At 44.9% G+C, this 11,964-nt stretch overlaps 1 protein-coding gene across 4 annotated transcripts in view; it reads left to right on the top strand.

Moving 5' to 3' along the window:
- Positions 1-3,586: 3,586 nt before the first annotated feature.
- LOC310783885 (far upstream element-binding protein 3-like) overlaps positions 3,587-11,964 on the top strand; it is a 208,407-nt gene continuing 200,029 nt past the window's right edge. For all 4 annotated transcript variants that reach the window (XM_083644796.1, XM_083644797.1, XM_083644794.1 and 1 more), the window contains exon 1: positions 3,587-3,671. In XM_083644796.1, the coding sequence (XP_083500922.1) occupies positions 3,597-3,671 (75 nt within the window). In that variant the 5' untranslated portion in view covers positions 3,587-3,596. The remainder of the gene's footprint in view (positions 3,672-11,964) is intronic.

Genomic DNA, 11,964 nt, shown 5'->3' with positions numbered 1-11,964 from the left:
GAGGTTAGGTTTGGCGTGGGAAAATGGGGAATATAGAACCCGGGGAACATAGACATGATCCCTTTCTGAGTGGAGATATTTCGGAGTGGCAGAACGTCGGAGTGGCAGCACCAAGGTTGGCAGCACCAACCTTCGCCAAGGGAATTTAAGCTAATTCAATGATCAACAGCATAATCTTCTTGTAACCTTTGTTCACATTCATGTTGCGGATGTTGGTGTTGTCATGAAATACCTCTAGACACAAGTTGTTTTTCCCCAAAACTTTTTTTGAATAACACACGAACAAGACAAAACAAACAGGCTCAGGAAATAGACATAGACATAGAGAATCAAAATAAAAGAAAAACAAACAAAACATACATACATACATTATCGTGTGCCCAGGATCCCACGCAAGGGGTCCATGAGAAACCAGCTGGGCGAGTCACCCCGTCGCCCCCAACCTCAACAATGTAGGCTAGAAACGGGTCCCAAATAGCCAAAAGCTCAGGAACCTAACTCTCTCCATCCGTATAACAGAGGTCATATCCGTCAGCCACAATTTAAAAGAGGGTGAAAAGGGGGACTTCCATTCCGTCAGGATGAGTTTCTTGGCAACAGTTGTCCCCTGTGATATAGAGACTGTTGCACAGCTGTATGGAAGTTCAGAGAAGACTCCGAGCAACCGAAGATGGCAAGTTCTGCCTCCGGCTGAAGAGTTATTCTGTAGGCCTTGAGTACCAGTCAAATATTTTAGCCCAGAATCTTGTTAGTGAAGGACAGAACAAAAAGGCATGAGATAGTGTGCCCTCCAATACTTGACAAGTGTCACACAGTGGCGAGACAGAAGGGAAGATCTTGTGTAATTTCTGCTTGGAGTGAGACGATGAGCGACTTTAAATTGGATCAGCAGGTGTCTGCTATTAACTGAGCAGAGTTGTACAACAGACTCCTTTCCCATATGTCAGATAAATCAATACCAAGTTCCCCCTGCCATGCTTCTCTAATCCTCTCAGTAGAGGCTGTGTTGCAGTTGTCGAACAGGCACACAAATCTAGATGAGGTGCTTGGAGTGAGGAGGGCTCAGCAAAAGACAGAAAAAAGCATGTTCATTTGGCAATGCTTCAAAGGTACGAATCTTGGATCGAACATAATTTCTGATTTGCAGGAATCTGAGCCTGTTTGAACTTCCTTTTCAGTAGAATAAAAGGATGCAAAATGACCATGTATGTATAGGTCTTTGATGGAAGCCAGACCCTTCTCACTCCAGGCATGGTAGTTTCTATCTGACCAAGGAGGCAAAAAAGAGTGATTGGAGTATGGACGGAAACATCTGGGAGTCTCAAATCTTTCCTAACTTGGTTTAGAATTCTGAGGGAGTTTCTCACAACAAAACCCAAATCCCCGGGCTCTGTAGCTTAGAAAATAAGATTGCTGGCAGCGAGGAGTTGGCAATAAAGTTGGCCTCCATTCTCAGCCACAGAGAGCCCGAGAGCTAAATTACCAGGGGTCCCCTGCTGCCAAAACATTAGAGCCCTAACATTAGCAGCCCAGTAGTAGTGCCTAAACACTGGTAAGGCCAGCCCTCCCTCAGACTTGGGTTTTTGCAACTGAATTGAACGTTCCGCGCCTGGGTACGATTGCCCCCCCTCCCCTCTGGTCAGCTTTCACATTACAACATTTCTTCCACGCTCGGGAACGGAACAGAGTGCACTTGCGTCATCAACTACGCCTGGAGTTTATCCTCGCCTGTGTGTTGTCTATGTGGTTCGGAACGGTTGGCGTTCACATTCGCAAGTGGTCCGCCAAAGCATTCCCCAGACCACCTTTTCAAGTGGATCCTGTCACGTGTCACGGTTCCCTGTTGCGTGCCCGGGCGGGGAATGGAACGTTCACACTCATCAAACGTTCCGAGACTGGGGTCAATTTGGGGACAAGTGTGCTCGGGAATGGTACTGGGGCGCCAGTGAGAAAGCACCCTTAAAGTTCACTGTAAGTTCAGAACCAATCCGTGACATCTGTAATACAGTAGCCTACACTCATCAGTTTAGTCAGAGTGATAAAGTACCGCAGGAATGAGGTATATTTATAGGCCAGTTCCTAGGCTAGTTCCGTTTCCTGCATCTAATCGTGCGTTCCTTTATCGCAAAAGAACTGGGATGTGGAGGCTAAATGATGTCACATCCGTTTTGTTAGCATGCCATTTGCACAAAAGTTGAGCTGGGAAGTTCACTGGTCAGATCCACTCGCTAGCCAGGCTAGTCATTGTTAGCAATAACAGTTGATAACAAGGCATTTCGTGGCATTTTGCGCATACAAACACTGCAGCCTCATGTCCACACAGATAGAAGTAGGCCGTGCTGTGTGTAGGCTACAGCTGATTTAATGAGACACAAAGAAGACAGAAGTGGTAAATAGCATTGATACGATTATAACTACTGTTGTTGCGTGGAGCAGCCTTCTTGGATTTTTGAGGTTGGGGCTGCTGAGGCTCCTATGAGTTTGGAATGGGAAATACCAGCTCTGGTGACGTCACCGTCCCAGCTCATGAACTTTGAACCGTAAGATTACCAGTTCCCAGTTATAAAGGAATGCACGATAAAAGTCAATGGGATTTTTGTATGGGGATTTTGAAAGGTCTGTACAAAAGTGTATGAATAGTGTGTCCCCACTAATGAGGACCACTTTTATAGCGTTTTCTGAAAATCACAATTGAAAACAAACAAAAAACGCATTTACACTTGAGAAATCATAAAAGTGGTTGTCATTTGTGAAGATTATCTGGCTGAACACGCTCTGTTTCATGTAACCACATACTTTATTTCAAGCATTTAGCCTAACCAAAATCCCCATACAAAAATCCCATTGACTTTTAGACGAAGGAACCGGAAGTGCTAACATTCAGGTCTTCCGGACTCATTCCTGCTGTACTCAATAAATTGATCACTGATCAGTTTAATCAGATGATCGATCAGTCTTAACCGCGCTGTGGAGGAGCTGCTGCGACATGTGATTGAACACGGAAGCGGAAACAGAACGACGAGCTGGCAACAGCTGAGCAGCAGCGAAGATCGTCTATTCCACAGTCGACGCAGCCACAGGATGGAACAGAACAAACTAACAAAATTAGGCCGAAAGTCTACAGGGAAGGGGGGGGGGGTGAAAATGTTTTTTTTTTTTTTCATATTGATAAATCCCACATTTACTGTAGTCATCTAAACCTTTATTTATAGTGAAACTAAACCATTTTTTGTAGCCTATTACTAAATAAGAGAGAAGATATCGCAATAGCCTATTAATGACTGCTTTGTATGTACATTATTTTGTCAATAAAGATATCACAAACAGCCTATTAATGACTGCTTTGTATGTGATTTATATTGTCAAATGGTAAATGGCCTGCATTTATAGGTGCAATTTGGGCCACCGACCTCTTTTATCCAAAGCGATTAGTGGACGACCCGCTCCCGTTGCTGCTTCCCGTGTGAAAGGCTGACTCAGAGTGAGAGGTCTTCGCTTCCTGGCTCCTCTCTTTGGGCTAGCAAGACAGACAGACAGTACATGGCTAATGCGGCTAGCTAACAGGCTAACAGGCTAGCTGGTGGAGACAGGCAGGTATGATGGCGGAGCTGAGCCTGGTGCAGGGTGGACAGGCCCAGGGCCAGGCGGACGCGTTCCAGAGGGCCCGGCAGGTAAGAGCCACACGTTCGATTCCCTTCACACATACTTTATACACGCAGTAAACACACACACTTTACACACGCACGCACAGACACACTGACCACTTTTATTCCGATTCCACTGCTGCTGCTAGCTCTCTAACTCACACACACAAATAGGGACACAGCTAGCATACTAGCTTAGCTCGTTCAGGAGTTTGGAGTTGGACTTGTTGCTGGACAAACTCTCCCCAAACTCCAGCGGAGTTTGGGGAGAGTTTGCCCGCCTGACAGGCTCTGTGTCCCGGCCTGGGAGAGCACAGAGCCGGGCTGGCAGCACCAGGCACCAGGCAGGAGAGACAGACAGGCAGAAGTTTGGCCACACGTGTCACTCTGTCTGTCTGTCTCACACACACACGTCACACACACACACACACACACACTGCTGGCTGCTAACGCACAGGGGCTCGAACCCACGACCTCGGCCTGACGACAGACATACAGTAGTCCGTGGTTAATAGTGTGTAGAAGGGGTCGTGTAGCTTTGCAGTTAGTTAACATGCGTGTGTGGGACCCCCTTCCCTATAGGCAGGCTGCTGTTTACTGTAAGTTGGTAAACTAGGCTGCGTTATGCAACACGGTGTACGAGCCATATCTGCTCTGTGGTGTGTGTGTGTGTGTTGGATCCATACTCACAGTCTCACACACTGCATGTATGTGCTTTCATACATACAGTGTGTTTGTCCAGTGTGTATATGTGTCCTGGTGACAGTCACACACAGAGCGTGTGTGTGTGTGTGTGTGTGTGTGTGTGTGTGTGCATGTGTGCGTGCTCACCCAGGGGTCAGTTGCATAAAACCTAGTTTAGGACTCATCGGATGCAGGATGATCAGCCGATAAAGACTTTAAAATGAAATATCGGCCCAAAATGACATTTGCTAATTTGCCGATATCATAAGTCTATTTAAGTAGAGCAGGAAGAATCTTAGAGTTTTGTTTGAAAGCAAATTATACTTAATAAAAAAGTAATGTTTAACATAACCTAAGTTATGGTAGTTTTCTTAGTTTGCCCAGTGAATATGTACATTTTGAAAAGCATTGTATTTATGCCTGCATCTGCTAGTGGTAGGCTTGCCGCAGTAGTTGTCGTTACCGGTGTTACACGGTGGTCGGTCAATAGAGAGCCAAAGTGAAACGTCACTTCCTGCTTTCTCCCTTCTACTAGGGCTGGCACGGATCAGAAAACCCACGGATCGGATCGCGTGACGGATTTTGAGCCACGGATCACAGATTTTTCGGATCAGCAAAAAAAATAAAAAATAGGCTATATCAGATTTTTTCTCTCAAAATTAGATTTTCGATTTGATTTTTTAATACTATTATACTTCTAACCATTTGTTGCCCTGCACAGCTCAAATTTTTTTTTTCTCATGACACAATTTATGCTTTTACTCTGAAGGCAGAACAACCCAACTTCCTGTTTTAGGTGGCACTACGCCCAACTTCCTGGCTGTTGCTTGCTAACGTAGTCACTTGACACGGGTACAGACCAGACCGGGTGAGTCTGGAAACATAACGTTGATGCTACGTTAAGCTACTCGGTGGCCCCACGTGTTGTTTTGTTGTTATGTGTCCAAGGCAACATTTCACCGTCCAGTGATAATGTGTTCGTGAAACGTGTGCGCGTGTGTGTGTGTGTTGTGGCTCTCGTTATCTTGTGCAGTCCGCAACACGCTGCTTGCATTCCTATGCTTTTTCAGAGGTGTTGAAATAAGTTTGTGAGGAAGCTCACTTGTGCTTGCCATGATGATGCCTGTCTGTGTCTGGCTGCGCTGCAGGCGTTCTCATACACTAACGTTAAACGTTAAATGAAACGAACGGGGGGGGGGACAGTGCAACACTTTGGCGACAAACTGCGACTTTCTTGACATGCAAAGTTACGTTTTAAATTAGCGTTTGCAGACGCACCCCGTGGCACAATTCAAACGGGATCAATAAAAGTAACCATATTCTCCGTCCACCGCCTTTCATATTTTTCGCAGCGCTGGTACAGGGAGAAAGCAGGAAGTGACGTTTCACTTTGGCTCTCTATACACCCCATGCTGCAGGGCAACACACGCCAAAATCACTTAAGTCAGTCTCACTCAGTCGAGTATTAAAACAGCTTAAAGTCGAAATGAACCCAAGTGGGCGTGTGGGTCGGTGTCCGTTTTAGACTGAAAACATAACTTGTCTGAGATGACAGGTTGAGAGGCGGGTCATAGTAGCATGTCGATGATTTTATTTGACAATTCTGAGGACTGGATTGGGCTTTGGCCAATCCTGGCGTGTTCCACCCCCAGATCGAGTGGGATTCAGCGTGTTGTGGCGCTCTCCTCGGGAAGAGCCTGCTGACGCGAGGTTTAGTGGCTGAGTGGAGCTCGGCGAGCCGCAGGCAGCCAGCTGCCGGAGCGGAGAGTGCAGCCCGTCGGCCTGGAATCTCAGAGGGGCCGGGGTCTGAATTCGGCCTTAACTCATTCAGGGCCAATAACGTCTTTGACGTGTTATCAGGAATAGCCCAGAGGGCCAATGACGTGTTTGACGTGTTTTTGTTTTTATTCGTGCAGCGCATAGTTAAAACACTTCCCCAGCCTGTCACATGGTATCAGGTCCCTAGCATCTAAGACAACACGTGAACAAACACATACCGCAGCTGTTGTTTTGAAATTGAGCAAGAGGAAAAGCAGAAAACGGGTAACGCTTCCTTGTGCAGACAGGAGAAACGCCATTGAAACGCCCTCGGCGCGCTGCACGAGCTGGAGTCGCCTTCCTCTGTGCCACCCAGGAGAAAACGGGAGAAAGTAATCAAGAGATGTGTTTGATCATCGGAGGAATGAGGAAATGATCGATCAGTTTGCGAGGGCGGTGAGGACGTGTTGAATAGCCGAGGGGAAAACGGGAACGATCAAATAGCAGAGAGGATATGACAGGGAGACATGGACGAGGACGGGTGTACCAGAACAAATCAAAATAAACACAGGAACAGCTAGGCAGCAGCGGGCAGAAGGCAGTCACAGCAGCCCGCTGTCCTTCTCAAGAGCTACTCAGTTGGTTCATGAAATCGCTGGGCTGCGTGCCCTCCAGTGTTGCTCCTGGCCAATCCCAGCGCCACAGGGCGTGGTTATTGCTTATCCTATGTGGGGTTAGAAATCTAAAAGGGGGATCGTGTGTGTGTGTGTGTGTGTGTGTGTGTGTGTGTGTGTGTGTGTGTGTGTGTGTGTGTGTGTGTGTGTGTCTGTCTGTCTGTCTGTCTGTCTGTCTGTCTGTCGGTGTGTCTGTCTGTCTGTCTGTCTGTCTGTCTGTCTGTCTGCACACTCACTCACACCGAGTAAACTGTATTGTTGAATGTAAAAAAAAAGCACTTCATGTGTATATATATATATATATATTTTTTTTTGTCATTTGTGTCCTAACGAATAATATTTACATGTCTGATGTCAATACAGTTCAAAATAAAAGAATTGAGAGTGAGTTCTGCCTGAGATTGTGCCCTTTTACAAAAATTGCCTTTTCTCCTGTTTATTTTCTCAGGGAGACCTTCTGGGGGAAAACAGGGTGTATATAAATGGCTATAAGTAGAGTACAGAACATGCTAAAAGCTCACTTTTTTTTTCCTGGTGAACCCAGAGACGTACATCTTCATTTTGAGGTATTGCAAATCACTCTGGTGCTAATAGATAATTTACTGTGGGTCTTGAAAGATGACCAACAATTATGAAAATCTTTGGCCTGTGCTAAATATTGGCAGTCCTAAACTGGCCCTGAATGAGTTAACAACATTAACTCACATTATCCTGGAATGCGAGTTTAAGAGCCAGTTACATTTCTTTGCATTCTTAGACATTACAGTTAGCTTTTTTTTCGTGTTACCTACAATTGGCCAAGTTAGTAGTTAGTTTATGGGCTAGAAATTCTGCAAGATTACAGGCACTAGTCGCCATTTTCTCCTTCATTTGGAAGAGACAATTATCCTGAAATGAAGATTTGATTGACAGCTGCCATGTTTTTGGGTTCAGCTCGACTTTAAAGCCCTTCTCCAGGCAGCTCTTCTACCTGTATAATGGTTGGTGTTCTATGAAAACATTCTAATTTATGTTTGTATATTTGTACGTCATCTGATTCTGCGCTAATAGGTTGTTCTACTGCTGCAGCTCTGTTGTCAAAAAGCACAAGAGCGTTGTCTCTTGCCTTCAATACTCTTTGTCTGTGCTACAGCAGAGGTTAAAGGAGAACTTACCTCCAAAACACTTTTTTTCAGCTTTTAACCAATATATATGACTTTGGGGGTGATGTGTGAAGAATTCTGGTCAGAATTTCCACATTTGACACCAAACTGTTGCCATTTTAGCATTTGTATCATTTTTCAGCAGCATAACTGGCATAAGCGCCCTCTAAAGGTCGAACACTGCTTTTTTTTTCTTTTCTCAAATGAATGGGATATTAGGAACACACTGACGTCACAGTGTTCCCAAAGACTATGGGATTTCAAGATAATTACTCCCCTACCCCCCCTGTACCCTTTTGGCTTCTCAGAACTCCAAGCCTATTACTATTGAAGTTTGCTCTTAAAATACTGAACCAAACGTCGTCAAAGTTGGCACATGTCTTAATTATAGTTAGTTTCCCGCTGAATGTGTCACTACTTTATTAATATCTTACCTGGATAAGCTCGAATGATGATGTATATATTATCAGTCCGAGTTGGAAGCAGCTGTCTCCAGCCAGGCAGGCGGGAGAGAGTCGTACTGTAAACCTCATGCACTAGCTCCAAGCTCCGCGGGCGCACGCAGCAGAGCAGAGCTCTCTGTGCTCTGAGAGCAGAGAGAGAGCAGTCTGATATTTCCGCAAACAAATATGGTCGCAGTTTAGCGCACATGTAAAATATAACGCTATACTACGACGTGACAACGTGACAAAGCTTCTCTAAACACATCGGCTATCATATATTTCCCTGCATCCCTCCTACTGAGATTATATCGGTATTGATTTTGGACAGACTGAATGCGCGGAGGAGGAGGAGGAGAAATCTGCAGCTGTGCCCTGAGTAGCCCTGTGCCCGTCTGTGAAAAGCGTCCTGTCCAGTCGCACCTTCGCAAACAGATGCGGGATTCCCTCAATCCTGTACCCAATCTCATACTGTATTGAGCAGAAAAATCGCACAACAGCTATTTCTGTCTGTGTTTGTTTGTTGCTCCGTGAGGTTACAGAACGCCCCATGCATTCTGCCCTGCACTGCGCTGAGAGGAAACTTTTGCACAACTTTTAACAAGAATCACGAAAAGCCCCCAAACTAAAATGAAAAAGGGACTATATGGCAACTTGGACGAGGGAATGACGTAGAGAAATCTCGCATTGTGTTACCCCAGAACGGGGGGTTTGTCGTATTGTGCGGTGTGCTGCTGTAACGAGCCCACGTCACTTTGCTCTCGTAACGTAGTTTCCATAGAGATACATGCAGAAAAATAATTAAATTTCTAGTTCGCCACTGAATTACCAAATTGATATAACTTAAAACCATTTTGAGCAAAGCTGTTTCCAAACAGGCCACCAGCGTTGGCTAATTGTTGATATTTATAAAGATATTGCCCCTCTCAAATAAATTATTTTTGAGGCATTAGGCAAACTGTAATGGCGTCGATTTCCGAAAAAAAATCTGGACTTGAACACAGTCAAAGAGCCTAGTATAGACAAGAGCATATGTAATTTCTTGGTTTTTTCCATAGGTATTTTCAAATCACTGTTCTAATACATATCTAGGGGGTAAGTCCTCCTTTAAGGGAAACAGTATGGCCTCCCTAACGTTAGTTTTGAAACAGTATGGCCTCCCTAACATTCGTTTTGAAACAGTATGGCCTCCCTAATAGGGATGTTCATCAATAATCGAAAATCGATAATTGATCGTTAAGGAATTGATTCGATCATGTAGAATTTCTATAGATTTTTTTATTTTTATCAAATCAAATAGGCCTAAATGTGCTGAAACCACATTGGTTTTCACTACGTGGTCACAACCAGGTGAGGGCGCAATGGGACTATGAGACAACTGAACAAAACACCTCTATGTGGGGCTATGGGCGTGGTCTCACTGGGCTTGCTGCAGTGAGAAGAACAGAAAAAAGCACATTGTCAGCACTCAGCCAAACGAGGAAATGAAGCGAGCGAAGCAAACTTTTGTTTCGTACCATTTCGAGTTAAAAGACGACATTGTGCATTGCAAGAACTGTGATGCAGTTTATAAGTACAACACGGCTAGACGCCAATGATTCACCACTTGAACAGTGTTCCCTTCCGAGCCTGGTTAACGAGGAAGGCGCCTCGTCCTCGGCCGGGCATGCAGAAAAGATCACCCGTCTGCAACCTCATCGAGACCTGATCAATGTGATTGAGCCAGCTATACTATGCGCTTCCCTCACGGAGCACCATTACCAGGCAGATTGAAAAGCGCTTCATAGCGCTTCGCACATAGGCATTTTATAAAATAAAAAATAAATGCATAATTAAAAAAAAAATATATATATTAACTAGGGATGCACCGATCGATCGGCACGTGACCGGAAATGGCCGATTTTCACGTGATCGGCCTCGATCGGTGATCTGTTCCGGTCACTCTAAATAGCCGATTCTGTGAGCCGATTTTCACATGACGTGCGCGCACCCCAAAGCACCGAGACAGGCACCCAGCCACCACACCACACACGCCAGCATACCTTCCTCGTTGTGGATTTTTTTCACCGTCAGTGAAGTAGACAAAGCTCGCAGTTTGTCACACATGCAAGTCGAAAATAAGCCGTGGAGACAGAGATGCGGCCGAGTCCCGCTCGGCTGGCGTCCAGTCAGAGCGGCTCGCTTCACCTCACTGGCCCCTCTCTCTCTGCTCTCTCTCCCCGGGAAGCGGTGCTCCAGCAACCCGCCACCGCGCACCGGCTTGGCGAGGTGAACGCGAGCATTGTGTCCAGTATGATAACCATTCCCCGACCTGCTTTTCCATTTCACATCAGCGCTGCTGCCTCAGCCTGTCAAGTCATGTTGTAACGTGACGTGGATACAGGAGAGACTATTTGTTTCGTATTGCAAATAGAACGACATGAGAACGACGGACATAATAATAAAAATGCATCGGACTCACAAGTGTGCAACGTTTTCTGTGCGTGACGATATTTTTTCGGATGGCAGATAAAAATACGCATACCAAACTTCGGACTGTGTGTAAACTCCGCCTGATATTCAGACTGAAGATCGTTACTGTAACTCATAAACTCATTTCCCCTCTACTCAAGAGGACTGGTCTGGAGCCAGTCTATAAACTCCTTGTCCATGGATCATTTTGATGTTCTGTTGCACCTGTTTTCTTTTGGAAAAGTAAATGCATGATAGCTGTGGGATATAGGCTATTGGATTTAATTTAATTTTTGTATTCATTGTATTTGCACAAAAAAGCTCTGTCCAGTAGCCTAACCTGGAACACTTTTATTTTGAGATGTGTTTGAGTGAGAAGGTCCTACTTCATGCAAATGATAAGAATTGTTAATTTGTTTATTTGGATCCCCATTAGATGTAAGAATTGTTCTATGAATCTTAATTTTTAAACAAAGTTACAAAAACGTTTGTGTAAGCTGTCAATTGTTGTTTTTAGAAAAAAAAATCGGAATCGGCAAAAATCGGTATCGGCAAGTCAGACTATTCAAAAATCGGAAATCGGAATCGGCCAAGAAAATGGCAATCGGTGCATCCCTAATATTAACTCATTGAGTGCCAGCCACTTTTGGAGAACGGACGCTCCCAGTGCCAGAGTTTCAGAGCGTTTTCAGTGATTTCTCGAGGCCCACAGAATATTGTGTGATATTACTATGTAAACACCGAACACGCACAAAGAACGAGGAGACTCTATTGTATCATCAGCAAAAAAAAAGTTTATTCATACCATTTTCCGTTCTTTAGTTATGAGCCGGAGAAGATAGGTTGTTTTGAGCAAAAAGAGACGTTTCAAATTAGAAGCTGAAATTTTGTGAAATGAAGCATTTCAAGCACATTCACTGACTCTGAAGCTAATATTTTCTGATGTGACACCTCAAAAATAATTTCCTTCAATAAAACAGTGAAAACAAAGAAATTTTGTTTGGCAAAATAATATTTTTTAGCTGCAACCAGCAGCGCTGGCCCCTGCGTGCGCTGCTGGTTGCAGCTTCTTGCTGGTCTTGATTTACTGCTGGTGGGCATCAGATATTCTAGCTTGTGTTGCCAATCCTGTCCTGCTGTCTGGGTCTGTCTGGGTCGGTGTTGTATGCTG

This window comes from Poromitra crassiceps (genome assembly GCF_964638095.1).
Source record: "Poromitra crassiceps genome assembly, chromosome: 10".
NCBI classification, from domain to species: Eukaryota; Metazoa; Chordata; class Actinopteri; order Beryciformes; family Melamphaidae; genus Poromitra; species Poromitra crassiceps.
This window is presented reverse-complemented; position numbering and strand designations above follow the sequence as displayed.